The following is a 16122-nucleotide window of genomic DNA, read 5'->3' on the forward strand; positions in this document are numbered from 1 at the left end:
AGATAGATAGATAGATAGATAGATAGATAGATAGATAGATAGATAGATAGATAGATAGATAGATAGATAGATAGATAGATAGATAGATAGATAGATAGATAGATAGATAGATAGATAGATAGATAGATAGATAGATAGATAGATAGATAGATAGATAGATAGATAGATAGATAGATAGATAGATAGATAGATAGATAGATAGATAGATAGATAGATAGATAGATAGATAGATAGATAGATAGATAGATAGATAGATAGATAGATAGATAGATAGATAGATAGATAGATAGATAGATAGATAGATAGATAGATAGATAGATAGATATAATAGATAGATAGATAGATAGATAGATAGATAGATAGATAGATAGATAGATAGATAGATAGATAGATAGATAGATAGATAGATAGATAGATAGATAGATAGATAGATAGATAGATAGATAGATAGATAGATAGATAGATAGATAGATAGATAGATAGATAGATAGATAGATAGATAGATAGATAGATAGATAGATAGATAGATAGATAGATAGATAGATAGATAGATAGATTCACATAATGTACGACACAGATTGATCTTAATCATTGTGATTACAGAGCGATCATAATCATTAATTAATTATAATATAGTTGTTAGGCATTTTATCAAACTGCCCATCAAAAATAAAACGAAGTACTAACAAAAGAACAACATTTATCAGTACTTCAAAAGTAGCGCTAAGTGATTCACTTCTATGGAGATGAAGTTTATTGATGTCCAAATAAGCGAAATGCTTCAAACTTTTTTTAATTGAAGGAATATATTTTTGTACTGAAATCTTCTAAATTAAATCAATTTTATTTTGAAGTTAATTGATAAATTCGTGTAATTTATTTATTTATATTAATATCATTTAAGTCAAATTAGTTGTATTCTAAAATACTACAATTTCACTTCCTAATAACTTCCAAGAAAAAGAACATACAAATTATTTCCTTAGAATGACTTCAGATGTAGTGAATTTGAAACCAAATAAGATGAACTTCCCTCCTATATAAAATCATAACTTCCTCAGGTCTTTTTCAGTACTTCCATAGAGTAAATCCTACTTCTTTTTCACTTTTCACTACATAATCATCAATATTTTAATATATTATTATATAGCTACTTCATAAGTACACACAAATAAGGAGTTATGAAGCAAGCTCTTCACGTCAGTGAGGATTAAATGTGTCAAATTTGCGTTTCGGGCATAACTTTTACTTTATTCGAATATTTGACTTGTTGTTAATGCGAAACGACCGTTTGTGTCCGCTTTTGAATAATTTAGTGGGTCCACGCCCTGCTAATTATATCAATAATATATATTATATAACTTTTGGCAATAAAAGAGTTAGTCATCAAGTGAAAAGCCACACCCACTATATATGCCGCCCATTTTCATTTCTATTACTTAAAATGTAGTCAAAATGATTGAATACTTTAAAAAATCTCTGTTTAACAGTTAAACATTCAAAAAAATTATTAATAATAATTATTTATTTTTGTAGGAAGTGCCACGCCCAGTCTTATAATTCCGCCCCATTTTTATATAATTTAAATTAAAAATTAATTAAATTGTTTGTGTGCAATTTTTATAACATGATTTATGTTAGATATTAATTAAAGGGAATACGATGTCACGCCCACTTTTCACATCCCGCCCATTATTATTTATAATAAATTACTAATAAGTATTATTACAATATCGAACTTTCAGCTTCAAATTTATCGTAATAGTTCATATTTATGGTAGTAGTTTGTTTAACGCCCACTTTATTACCATGCCCATAATTTTGCTTTTGCTATTTTCCGGAAGATTGTTATAGTTTGAAGCCCCCTTTAAGGCACAAAATGTAAGCATATTATTGTTCATATACACAGAACATTTTTCCAGATTTTGCCCTAAATCTATTCACCTTTTGTTTTATAAATTTTGATTAATATAATCTGCTATTGTCTACTAATTATATTTCATCATAACCCATCTTCTCTTTTGTTGTAACAAATACAAATTATTGTGGTTTCAGTTTAACTACTAATAAAACAAACACTTGTTCTATGCACTTAATAAATGTTTTGTAAACCACAATTTAAATATTTCATGTTACTAATCTAGAAAATAGAAAAAAAAAACAAATGTTTGGCATTAGAATTTGTTTGGTTTTAACAATTACTCTTTTATTATGCATCATATTAAACAATTTATTATAATTGCTCTGGCACACAGATGTAACACAAAACCTCATTCATCTTATAAAATGTAATAATATCTTTATTATTAAGGATACTACAAAAAAAAAGAAGAAAAAAAACACAATATCCTTAAGACAGCAAATAATTTATTAATTTAACTAAACAAATTAATTAATAAATTCAATTTCTTGAGTTTTGTAAAACTGTAACTGTAAGAATATGTAATTAATCCTACAAACAATTGTTTAAGGACATAAATAATAATCCTGTTTAATGTATTTAAACAACGAAGAGGAAAAAATCTCACACACACACAACTTAAGGAAGCAGGAACTCTTTCTATCATTAATTATAATTTCAAATTGTTGAATAACAATCAGCAACAGCAGTAGTTGCTGCGGCTTGTTGTTTCAAACTCAATTCTTACGTTACACCACATTAATTTCTTATTGAATAAATTTTGTACAAAATAAAAAAAAAAATCATATATAGATATCTTTTGATTTTATTTATTTTTGTCGTCAGCAAATTATTGTCCAAAAGTAATAAAATTTACACACACCACACACATCCAAACCAACTAACCATACATATATTCACTTATTCATCCATCCATCCATTCATTTATTTCATCCATATGTGAACAGTAAGTAGAGTTAAATGTTAAACGGAAGTAAAATAAAACTATTCTTTCATATGAGTAAATTTATGTCTATATACACACATACAAACGTATTTTTACATATTATTATTATTATTTTTTTTTTTTTTTTTGCTTTAAATATTTTCCATACAATTAATATTTAAAATCTATTGTTGTTGAAAATCTATTGTTTTAGAAACACATAATAAATTAGAAAAGAAATACTTATAATAACAACAACAAACAGAGGAAGAACAAGTTTCTACGATGATGATAATGATGTTCTTGTAAAAGTACTTTATCTTCATCTTCCTTATATGGAGTATAAAATCCATCCATCAATATAAATATTGTTGCATGAATATTTAAAGTTATAAAACATTGATGACGATGATAAGTTTATGAATTGTTACGAGTAGTAGATTGTAGAAATATCTACAAATATGAACAAGTATGTAAATAAACATTATGACGTACTTAGAATGTATGCGTAAACTTGGGTAGGGGGAAAAATATTTTTCTAGATTTTTCTTTCTAGTGCAAATTATTCAATATTCAAGAAACTGACCATTCATCTGCTTAAATTCATAAAAAAAATAAAATTTTTAGTGACTAAAGTCAGAACACCTCAACAATTTACTCTGGACACATTGGAAGGCACGTCCTATGGTTGTTTATAACATCAGACGTGCCAGAGATTTTTCAATATAATCACATCTATCGCCAATCATCATTTCACGTGAAATATATTCCCTTTTCACATTTTTCATTCAAAAACTTTTTGTCGTGAAAAAAGTACCCCTGTTGTGAAATTTTTTGATGGAATTTTGTAAACATTGAACAGTTGTTCCATACAAAATCAACTACTGTTAATGAATTGTTTACAAAAAGTTCACGATAACAATTTTCCCTTCGAGGGAAATTAAAAATTCAGGTGAACAATATTTTCACTTCTATTGGCGATAGAGGTGAATAAAAGAAATGAAAAACTTAAATTTAGCCGACAATATAGCCACCGCCGATATTTTCTATAATAAGCCGCCACTGCCGATCGAAAATGGTTGCGCCGGCGCTTCCGATCATTTTGCATCGACTTGTATCTCTAGTGCCCGATTGCATATTAAACACAGATTATGTTGGCAACTTTGATACAATAATTAAATATCAAGCAGAACCTTATAGAAAATCCCCCCTAAAAATCCTCTTCCGTATAGATAGCTCTAAACTAAAGAAGAAAATGGGCCTTGAGTTCTACGTTAAAAAAACCGAAAACAGAAATATACTAACGTCTATAGATGTCTATAAACACATTGGAAGACACGTCCGATATTGGTTTTTCTAAGTTCTTTGGGGTTCTAACACATTGGTGAGATGTCAACCCATTCAACTTCACGCGCATGTTAACCTCGAAGTTCAAGCTTTATGTTGGTTGTTTGTCATTTGAAGCGATTGTGTGGTCCACTATCTTATTGTTAAACAGAAATAAACTAACGTCTGTAGACGTCTATGGACACATTGGAAGACACGTCCGATATTGGTCTTTCCAAGTTCTTTAGAGTGCTAACACATTGCTGAAATGTCAACCTTTTCAACATCCCGCGCATGCTGAAATCTCAGTTCATGCACTTGAAGCAATTGCTTGATCCACTTTATTATTCTTGACCAAAACTTATTCTTTACACAGTTGAACTATTGGAATTTTACCCGTCGTATTACTGTCACCGGTAAAGTGCACACAAGAGATCATTCCGGTTTTCGGGACTTCTTTTAAGATAGCCTTAGGTAAGGTTAGGTTGATAAGAGGATGTATACTAAATCAAATCCGAAGAAATACTTCTAAGCCACTATCGGGCTTGTTGTGCCCTCCTTATCATTAAAAAAACAAAATAATGAATTATTTTTAGTATTCAGAAACTCAGTTTTCTGGACGTATTTCCTAAGAATCTTCTAATTCTAATAATAAGTGTTAGTCAGAAATTTTACTTCTGGAAAAACATCACTTTCAAGATACTTGGATCTAACTTCTACGAATGCCTGGCAGTGGTGGAGATAATGCACCAGAGTTTCACTGTCGTCTCCACATGCATTACATTCATCTGAAACCACACTTCCAATTTTGCATAGATGTGCTCGTAATCCAGTGTGTGGTAATTCAGTGAACCATCATACTAACTTCAGACTTGCTCATTTTATGGAGGTTTTTCGTCTTGATCTCATCAGGGTCACCCCACTGAATCTTTGTGGTTCTACCCACTGTTTCATTATTCCAAGAGGCTTTATGGGATTCTCATACCAATATTTTTAGCTCAGCTTTTGTTGTGTCAAAGGGTTTTGCGTATGTAAGGTTAACTACCTCGAGCTCCCTTCCTTTTTAAGCTATTACATTCGCCCTTTCGTTGTCGACTACTCCCAAGTGGGCTGGTACCTATATGATGTAAACCTTACTTCTGGGAGAATATTCAGTTTAAGCTTTCTTGCCATACAATACGATCCTAGTTTTAATCTCATCACCTAATATCACCTTTATTGTCTTCTGACTGTCGGTAAATATATTAAGCGATGCGGTCGCCATATTTATCCTTATCCAATTTATGCATTTCGTTATTGCTCGGACTTCTGCCTGGAAGCTTGTGTTATGATTAGGTAAACGGTGGTATATTTCTGTTTCTGGGTCTTCCACTTAGTCCAGTCATTTAAAGCCATCCGTTTAAAAACGGATTCCTACTTGTTTTTACACTAATGTTGCTTTTGGTCAAGCCATTCTACCTAAGATCATCGTTTCAAAGTTTCCGACATATTCTGTGTCTGGCATACAATCAGGCATGTCCGATGATTGTGTATAACCTTCCAAAATATTGAGTGTACATTGATGGCGTGTCCTATAACTGCGTTTGGCAAGTTCGCCTAAAGTAATGTGCTGTTCGACGGTAAGCGCTGAACTAATCGAGAGAGCTGATCTTCTTTGCCTCAGATCTTGTAAGATAGTTCGATTTTTCTTTGGAGTGTGGTAGGATTGGTAATAATTTCCTAAAGCATGTTTTTCAACTTCTACTTCAGTTCTCCAGAAAGTCTTTTTTTAGATATAGGTAGCTTAGCTATCCTATTACCTTTTGCTTTGCATCATGCTTCTCCTTTACCATGTATTTAAGCATGCTCCGCCACTGAGCCCAAGGTTGAGAGACTTGAGATTTCTTTGACTGAAGTATGGCTTGGTTTCGACTGTTTATGTTTGTTCTCAGTTGACTAAACTCCTCGAGTGACCAGGATCACTTGGTTTCAGAACTTGTGGGGTAGTCCGAGGTTGTGACTTAAGATTACCTTGAGGGTATGTGTATTTAGTTTATTGTCAGTTGTCAACTCCTCGATAAGAGGATGACCTCTTTTCCTTAGATTTTGTGAGAGAGTTCGATTTTTCTTTTGGAATGTTTGTTTTTTTCTCAGTTGAATGAACTCCTCGAGAGATCTGATCTTGTGAATGATTTCGAGTTTCCCTTTGAAGTGTGGTAGGATTTCCTGAAGCATCTTTTTCAACTTCTCCTTCTATTCTCCAGTGTTTTCTTAGTAATAGGTAGTTTAGCCATGCTATCACACACCTCTTTTACCATTTGCTCAAATCATCTTTCTCTTTTACCCATATGAGAATCATAGCACAACTTTTATGGCATGTTTGTATCGCATTGTTGTTCATTGAGATTTATTTTTTTTAGAAATGCGAAACAACTTTTACCTCCACCTAATACCTAAACTTTTTTTATATAAACACTTATGTGTACCTATATAACTTTACTGAAGTGATGCTTGCAACACATTTTATACTACCAATACATACTCAGCATTTATGCAATTATAAGCCACAATATTTAACTACTTCAATTCCATTCTATTCTAACTAACTATTCTCTTTACTTAACAATTCACAATTCTCTACTATTCACCACTTCAGAATTTTCTGAATGGCACATTAAGGTGATGAAGAAGTCGTTATAAGTCAATTAATTAACCTTCATTAATTTAACACATACTCTTTCACACACATACGTAGAGATACATTTTATAGATCCATAGAATTAGACAAGGAAGTACAATAAATTTTAATGGAATCTTATTGTAAAACCTATTATATTTTAGACATTTATATAGGTACACATACATACGTACATACATACATATTTCAACAAATGTATTTTATTTATTAGTAAATGAAATTGTATATTTCTAACAATATTTATGTAGTAATTGAGGAAACTTCAAATAATTTTAGAATATTTATGGTTTTAGTTATGGGAAAATGTGTGGTGGGTGTATATTTCAATAAACTTTATTGAGAATAATGTTTATTTAATTTATAGGAGGTCAATAATAATTACAATTTTATTATCCCTATTTATTTCAAAAAGTAATGATAGGTATTGAAAGTTAATTACGATTACACAAAACATTATCAAGAACTCCTTCTAAGGCATCCAGCAAAAACTTGTATTGATTGTTAAGATTGTTAAATTCGGTAGGTTAATGTAATAGGTACTGATAAAGGAGTCACCAAACAATCGAGGACTAAGTCTGGTAGAACGGAGGTCGTGGTTTTGAAACACACCTTAGCCACTAGTTAGGAATAACCAAAGAAGTCAATCGAGGCCTGAGTGATGGTTAGTGTACCAATATGTTAGACGAAAGGCCGTTGGTTTGGTATCTATCTATCTATATATCTATATATCTATCTATCTATCTATCTATCTATCTATCTATCTATCTATCTATCTATCTATCTATCTATCTATCTATCTATCTATCTATCTATCTATCTATCTATCTATCTATCTATCTATCTATCTATCTATCTATCTATCTATCTATCTATCTATCTATCTATCTATCTATCTATCTATCTATCTATCTATCTATCTATCTATCTATCTATCTATCTATCTATCTATCTACCTATCTTTCTAACTAAGGGACCAAAGTTTTTAAGTGAAAATTGCAGGAAGAATGATTCAGTGGATTAAGTAGTCTGCAAACTAACATATTTTATATAGACTCATTCTAAGTAATGCAGGTGGTATATAGTCGTCATTGAAAAGTAAATTCTTGAGTAAGTACGAAATCATTGTTCTGTTTTTCCTACGATTGTCGTTATCTAAAACTTAAAGGAGCCTTCGTTCTTTCAAACACAACTCTGTAGATTGATATTTAAAGTTCTTCATGTTTTTATTATTATTTTTTTTGGCTTAATTATTTTCTGTTAATTAAAATCCATTTATTTTCCACAACACTCCATCCTTTTAGATAAATACTTACCTAAGTGCACATTAGTTGTCCAAAAAAAAAAAAAAAAAAAACACACAAAGCAGAACAAGAATAATGAAATTTCAATTTCTAGCTGAAACTATAACAAAAACAACTGTATGTACATTTAAACATTAAATTAATTGGGTCACTTCTTGTATATGTGTCACCACTGCTGGCTGGCATATTAGTTGTGCAACCCAGATTTTTTTCTTCTTTATTTTTTGCAAAAAAAATTTACATGAAAAACGGTTAAAAATCCACACTATGGCAACAGAATAAAAATAATTAAATATTTTTCTTAAACATTAATATAAATAATTATTTAATTTGCAAAATTGTTGATTTAATAGAACATTGTAAGTAAATTAAAAATATAAAAGACAACTGACTTACTGGCTGACTACCTGACAGTCAAACAAAATCTTAATGCAACCAATAGCATAAATATTGCGTTTTAAAAAATTGTCTTCTTTCAAAAAAAAAAAAAAAAAAACATCATGTGTTAAACGAGCCATTTATCGTAGAACAAGCAAGTAATTATTTAAGAATGAAATTGGAATTAGAAAATAAATTACAGCATTAAATGCTGTCATTATTTTTAATAGAGAATCTATGACATAATAAATGTTAGTTTTAAACATAATTTAAGGAATTATATAAAACTACAATTTCGCTTCCAAATAACTTTCAAGAAAAGAACATAAAAATTACACCTTTATAATGACTTCAGAAGTAGTGAATTTGGAATCAAATAAAAAGGACATCCCTCCTATGACAAGCCTGTGTTAAAAGCTTCACTTCTTCAGGTATTTTTTAGCACAACTTCTAATCCAATTCTTTGGAAGTTCTTTTTTGCTGTGTATTTATATATAATACGAAGAAATACACCTAGAACTCAATCGGGCATGTTGTGCGCTCTTTAACCAATGCCACTGGTAGAAACCGAACCACATCCGGTATACCCGACTACTAACCACTAACATTCAGGAGGAATCGTTTAAAAAATCTGTATTTTGTACAACACATATAATTTTACATCACGGAATTTTAAACGTTTTTGAGACGTTATTATAGCGCCAAGTCATGTTTTGGAACATCGGCAAATATGAGTAAATCATAGAACGAACAAAAATATATGACCTCACCTGCCTGTCGATGTTCCAATAGACTCCATCCATCCTTTAACAGATTTTAAATCAATTCAAAATATATTTTCATAGTAAAGCAACTGTGTGTATAATCTGGCACAGCCGACCATATAGAACCCTACACTAGTCATTATGTTAAAAATGTGGATTTTGAAATAATAATACATTGAGTTTGTTTTTAAACCTGATTCCGGAATATTTTTACTTATTGTTGACGAAAAAAAGTTTTTTTTTTTGCTGGTGGGATCATAGGGGATAAGGGGTAAATATGGCCTATCCTTATAAATTTTGGTAGAAGAATTTACGTCTACTTCAAAGTTATTTAGTGAATTTTGACCTTCAAGTCATTTTCTGAAGGAGAGTTTGTATGGGGGCTAGGGTCAAATGTGGCCTGATGATTACAAAAATCGGTAGTATCATTTAAAGTTGTATTAAACTAAGTTTTGTCGTAATTATAACTAAGAAAATTTAAAGTAATTATGAGCCGAATAGCTCTATTCGTGGACACACAGAAAAGGACGGACATAGCTAGATCGACTCAGAAAGTGATTTAGAGTTGATTGGTATACTTAAAGGGTGTAGGACAAATATTTTTGCATGTTACAAACATCAGCATAAATAAATAATACTCTCCCCACTATAGTGGTATTAGGTAAAAAAATGGCAAAAATAAAAGCGAAATTGTTATATAAAGCTTTAGGTGTGGATATCTTGAAAAAGAATGAAGATATGTCAGATGTTAACCTTTGATTTATAGCTGACAGAATGGATGATATATAACATTTTGTCTTTGGGTAGTTATAAAGTCTCAAAAAAGGACAATCTTCAGGACAGCATATGTCAAAACCCAGATGTAATGGAGAAAGACCAGATTAGGATTCAACGAAACTCAGTATATTAGAAATTGTATTTGAAATTTCTTTTGAAGATAATATTCCATAAATTTCGTTTTGTAAAAATTTTCCAATAAATGTCTTTTCTTAGAAAATATTCAATAATTTCAGAAAATTGTTTTTTTTTAAATCTTATTTTCAATAAAGTTTTTTAAATTTTTAAAAATTTTTGTCTTATTCAAACATTTTCGATAAATAAGTATAAAAAAATTCAAAAAATCTTTAAAAAAATGTCGATAAATTTTCTATTTTAAAAATATTTTCTATGAAAAGTGTATTTTAAGAATATTTTCGAAAATTTTTCATAATTTTCGCTTTTTTAGAATGGTTTTAAATCCATTTTATGTGTTTCTTAATCCGACTTCTTAATTGTACCACTTACCATTATTTTATTCAAAAATCTTCTTGTAGGTATTTAGCAGCGCTAAGTAGATTTCGCTCATCTTTGTAAACGGTAGAATTTTGAATTTTGTTTGCCAACTTGTTTTGAATTTCTCATTAAGAATTATTTGAAGTCCCTTAACTCATATAAAATGATGAACACAACGATATATTAACATTTATATCAACGTTCTCAAATTAAAACCACAATACATATTTTCATTTTTTATTTATTCGTAATAAAATATGTATGTTGGCTTTAGTTTTTTCCATTTCAATCTTTCCTATGTCATCTTAAAGTACATATTTTCTTAACTTTTCCGCACTGACCAAAAATAGCTATACCGCCTTACCCTTGGGGTAAATTCGCCAAGGGGTTGGGAGAGATATGTGATTAGTTAAATAAAAAAAACAATACTATTTAAAAAAGGCTTTTATGAAATGCTTTCATGTTTTAATTGTCAACTCTTTCAGGTTTTGTTTAGTTTGAACACAAACCAGAAAAATTCAAACTTTATTTTTTCCAAATTGCTTTGAAATTTTAATATCTCTTTTAATTTATGAAATTCGCCAAACAAACATTAAATTTGCGACTGATTTTTTTTATTTTTTTATAACGTATTGTTCTAAGTACATCAGAGATCTTCCTTTTATTTGGTGCATGTGCCCTTAGGAGCATTTCGGGAAATTAATTTTTGTTCGTGCTTCAAATTATGATATCGAAAAAACTATTATCTGTTATTGTTCACTATTATTGACATTCTATAACCTACCAATATATTTTTTCAATTACAAAATCTAAACAAGTTATAACAAAAAATTTACTCAGAGAAATATTTTAACAAAACTTTGAATAAAAATTAAACACGTCTATCATCATTTGTAAAAGTACAATCTTTCAAACTTTAAGGGATAATTGACAATTTATAAACGAAAACAAAATTTGATAATGTGATAAAATCGATTTCGAAATTAATAGATATATAGATAGATAGATAGATAGATAGATAGATAGATAGATAGATAGATAGATAGATAGATAGATAGATAGATAGATAGATAGATAGATAGATAGATAGATAGATAGATAGATAGATAGATAGATAGATAGATAGATAGATAGATAGATAGATAGATAGATAGATAGATAGATAGATAGATAGATAGATAGATAGATAGATAGATAGATAGATAGATAGATAGATAGATAGATAATTCCATATCAACTATTTTGATAGAAAATTTGTTCACGCCAAAAAATTTTATAACAAATTTCAATAAAAAAGTGTATACGAATCTATTTTTAAACAAACTTTGTTCAGTCTAAACAAACTTTTAAAAAATTTGTTCACGCCAAATAACTTTTTTTACTTTTACAACATATTTTCTTCCTAAAACCTTGAATTAAAACTCTAGAAATTTCTTCATTTGCATTAAACATTAAAATATTTTTATTTTTTTGTAATTTTCTTTTTATGTTTTTTTTAATTCATTTTCTTTTTTCATTACTGTTTTAATCATAAAACTCATTTTGAGACTGGCTCTTTGAAAAGTGCTTAAACTTAAAAAAAAATTTATTTAAAAAAATATTATAAAAAAAATAAACAAATAAATTATTTAAAAAAAATATTAATAATAAAAATAATACAATAATAATTCAATGTTTTAAACAATAAATTAAAATTAAAATAAAATGTAAATAAATTGTCATAATAATTATTTTTGAATTTTTGTGTTCAATTCATTACTAAGATCGTTTAGTTAAACAAAGTTTTTATAGAGAATTTTTTGTTGTTGTTTTTTTTTAATTTTTTTGGTTTATTTTTTGTTGTTTTCTTTTATATCAATATTAATTTTATTTTATTATAATTCTAAGATTAAAAAGATTGTTGGTTGATACAAGTTGAAAAATTATTTTCTTTTTGTTTTTTGTTAATGTGAACATTTAAAAACTACTTTGTTTTGTTTTATATTTAATTTTTTTGTTGTTTTATTTCAAAATACTTGTCTAAACAAGTAAATTTTTTTAAGTTTTAAATATTTTTTTTATAAATTTTTCATTTTTATTATTTTTTTTTTTATAAATTTTGTCTTGTTTATTTATTTTTATACTCAATTAAAATCTTAGAATTATTTTTTTTTGTTTTGTAAATTAAATTAATTTGTTAAAAGTTGTTATGGGTTTTCTCTGTTTAAATGATTGTTTTTTTTTTTTTTTTGTAATAAAATGGTGTTTTTTTGAGAAATTTTGGGTTTTGAACTAAATTTGGAAACCCTTTTTATTTTGTGAGAAAGAAAAAACAATGTCCAGAGTAGCCATCTGTTTAACAGCAGTTGGATTTGCGGTTGTTGTTGGCATTGCTAAAGATCTTGCTGTGTTGACGATCAGCACGACGCTGGGTGTGATTTCTGGACTGGACGTCACGTACTTTATTGGCACGTTTAATGGCGGTGCGACAAATGTCCTTACGTTCCTTTTTAGTTTGTATCTGTAATATTAGAGACATTAGGTGCCATTTACACTTTTTTATAATTGTAACAGGACACTTACCTTTTGCACATTACGAGCCATTAATTCTTGCTTCAATTGGGCCACACTTTGACGATCCAAACGATAAGCCGAACCCGAAGAGCGTGACTGAACCGCTTGAGGATTCTGTAATATTAAATAAACTCATTAATATTCATTTTCTTTTCATCGCTTCTTAACTCTTACGCCTACCTTCTTGGGTGTGGTCTCATTAGCCTTTTGCTCTTCAGCCATATCATTAACACCGATGTCTAGCTTAATGAAACTTTCAGTGGCGGCCTCTTGAGCCGTTTTAATACTATGATACACCGACATGCTAAAATAAAAAAATAAAAACGAAAAATAAAATTTAATAAAGTCTCACTATTCCTTTAGTTTATAAAGAAAATAACACGACTATTGTCACCATGTCATTTCACCCACCTTGGATGCTCAATCAATAGGTTCTCATAGGGTGAAGTTTCCATATTGATGGGTCCAATGGAGGTGAAACATGGTGGTGGTGTTACGAACCATGATTCGTCCATTTTGGTGATCGCTTCTAAACCGTTAGCTGTATTGATGGCCAGTGGCTTCTCGTCACTTTGTGGCGTTGTAGCGGTGACCACATACAACGAACGGGTGATGCCGCCATCAGCTTTCGCCTCTTGACCGCTGCCATTGCGGCCATCGTTGACTGTGCGCGATGGACTTAATGTTGAGACACTTAAACCGTTGCCGGAGCGATTGTTGGTGTTGTTGCGGGTTTTTTGCAAATAATTACGTTGTTTTTGTGGGCGTGGTCCACTATAGAGGGAATGCGAATTGATATGTTGTAAACGCCTCTGCTGAGCCAATGAACTGGCTGCATTAGCGGTTATTGGTTTGGTGGTCTTAACGACCTCGATCACAGGAACGTTTTCCCCCTCGGAATCACTACGAGATGGGGAATCGTCTTCCTCATCGGCTGTAACGAAAAGTTTTAAACATTTTATTTAAATATTTCAAAATACTTTTTTAAATTAAACATTTTTGTACAAAATTTGTTTCTCTCAAAGTTTTTTTTTTTAGAAATTTGATTGTCACAAACAAATGTTATAGATATTTGTTGTCTCCAAGTTATATTTAAAAAAAATTATTTCGACTACAGGTTATTTAAAACAAATCTTTTGAGAAGATCTTTAGACCAAAAAATTTTTGACAAAAAATTTTTTCACATTAAGAAATAATTTTTTCACTTTAACAAAATTTTAAAATAAATTTGTTCACACAAACAATTTTTATAAAAAATTATTTCATTAAACGCTTTTTTTGCAAAATTATTTGAAACAAACTATTTTTTTTAGAAATTTGCTTGTAACAAACGTATTTTATAGAAATTGGTTCACATCAACAAATATTTATAGAACTTTGTTCACATAATGAAATATTTATAGAAAATTTTTAGCATTAACAAATATTTATACATATTTTGTTAATTTGAAGAAGTTTTTATACTAAAATTGTTCATACTAACAAATTTTTATAGAAAATTTCTTTACTACAAAAAATTTTGGTTGAAATTTTGATTACCTGTTCATATCAACAAATTTGTATAAACAAGTTTAAGGCCAATCAATTTTTCAGGAAATTTGTTTACATCAACAAATTTTTACAGAAAAACAACATATATTTTATAAAAACTTTTCATATCAACAAATGTTTATAAAAAATTTTTAGACAAACTTTTTATGGAATTTTATAAAATTTTATGAAAAATTTGATCGTAATAACAAATTTTTTGAAAAAATTTGTTTATGTAAACAAATCATTTTTGAAAATGTTCAGATCAACAAATTTTTATAAAAATTTTGTTTGATTCAACAAATTTTGTTTGAAAATGTTCATCCTCAACAAATTTGTTTACACAATTTGTTCACACCAACAAATTTGTAAACAAGAATGTTCATATAACATTATTTCTTCTTCTCTCTCAAACTCACCTTCTTTCTCAACAATAAACCATTCGTCTTCGTCGAATTCTTCTTCGTCACAACTATCACTGGGGGTTAGTAGTTTCGTTTGTTTGGAGGTTAGTGGCGATAACGCCTTATTGCTGCTGCTGCTGCTGTTGCTACTATTTTTTAATCCTTTACGTTTATTCTGTTGTCGAGCGTTGTTGCGTTTATTTTTGCCACGTTTAATGGCTCTCAACTGTTGACCCGGACCACCAGCACCTGTTACTGAAGGTGTCAGTGATGTTACTTCTATAAGATTATCAGCATCTACAGTGTTCGCGTTACGTTCGTCAATTACTTCAGTTGCAGTTGCAATAGCAGTCGTTTCACTATTCGTTTCACAATTCGTATTCGATCCAAAGAGAAACGATGCAAGACTACTAAACATTATACGAGATGGATAGAGAGTGGGAAGCTTTTGAAAAAAAGCTAGTAGAGCTTTAAATCACTTTGTGAGCTTTTTGTTTTTTTAATAAATTTAATTACTATGTATAAATTTAAGCTAAAACTTTAGTAATTATTATCACGTTAAGAGCTTTTATTACGATTTCTTTGTGGAAAAAATAAATATATTGCTTAAAAGTTTAGTAGAGTTTGTTTGTTTGTTTGATGAGATCAATTTGTAGCTTTCCTTTATTTGTTTTGAGTTTACAAAAAATCCTTTAAAACAAGAATTTTCCTTACAATTGTTTGTTTGTTTGTTTTATTTAATTTTTATTTGCTCTTTTCAGTCTTTATTTTAAGCTTTTGTTACCTTTGTTGTTGATATTTGTTTTAATACATACAAATGAGTCAACTGCAAGTAGAATAAAAAAAAGAAAAATATATTAAAAAAACTTGTTAACATAAAATGTTTATTTAGTTGTGGTGGGTATAATATAAACAATTTTAATTTAACCTTGTTGTTGGTTTATTTGGAAAACTTTCAGTTAATGACATTGAATGTGTCATTTTCTCCCAAATGTATTCAATCAGCATGTCGTGTCGACATGATTTTTAAATTCTGTTCTTAAATATGACGCATGTAAATATTGTGGTTGT

At 29.2% G+C, this 16122-nt stretch overlaps 2 protein-coding genes across 3 annotated transcripts in view; both read right to left on the bottom strand.

Annotated features, from left to right (window-relative positions):
- LOC111687941 overlaps positions 1–11324 on the bottom strand; it is a 43061-nt gene extending 31737 nt beyond the window's left edge. Inside the window, exon 1 of the mRNA XM_046950989.1 lies at positions 10577–11324. The gene's annotated coding sequence lies outside the window, so the exon portion shown is untranslated. The remainder of the gene's footprint in view (positions 1–10576) is intronic.
- A 1336-nt stretch (positions 11325–12660) lies between these two features.
- LOC111685992 (putative uncharacterized protein DDB_G0285119) lies at positions 12661–15874 on the bottom strand. 2 transcript variants are annotated; one of them, XM_023448284.2, is made up of 5 exons: positions 15067–15874; positions 13619–14051; positions 13298–13421; positions 13127–13231; positions 12661–13064 (listed from the first exon to the last, which is right to left on the bottom strand). In XM_023448284.2, the coding sequence occupies exons 1-5, from the start codon at positions 15467–15469 to the stop codon at positions 12900–12902; spliced, it is 1230 nt and encodes a 409-aa protein (XP_023304052.2). In that variant the 5' UTR covers positions 15470–15874; the 3' UTR covers positions 12661–12899. The 2 variants fall into 2 exon arrangements, with proteins under 2 accessions (XP_023304052.2, XP_023304051.2); XM_023448283.2 differs by having other exon boundaries at positions 13529–14051.
- Between the last annotated feature and the right edge of the window lie 248 nt (positions 15875–16122).

The sequence above is a fragment of the Lucilia cuprina genome, chromosome 5 (genome assembly GCF_022045245.1).
Source record: "Lucilia cuprina isolate Lc7/37 chromosome 5, ASM2204524v1, whole genome shotgun sequence".
Lineage (NCBI taxonomy): Eukaryota > Metazoa > Arthropoda > Insecta > Diptera > Calliphoridae > Lucilia > Lucilia cuprina.

Coding starts and splice junctions, on each gene's coding strand:
- LOC111685992 (XM_023448283.2), bottom strand. CDS start 15,469: ATGTTTAGTAGTCTTGCATCGTTTCTCTTTGGATCGAATACGAATTGT. Junction 13,422..13,528: donor CTATTGATTGAGCATCCAAG/GTGGGTGAAATG, acceptor TTTTTATTTTAG/CATGTCGGTGTATCATAGTA. Junction 13,065..13,126: donor TGGCTCGTAATGTGCAAAAG/GTAAGTGTCCTG, acceptor CTAATATTACAG/ATACAAACTAAAAAGGAACG.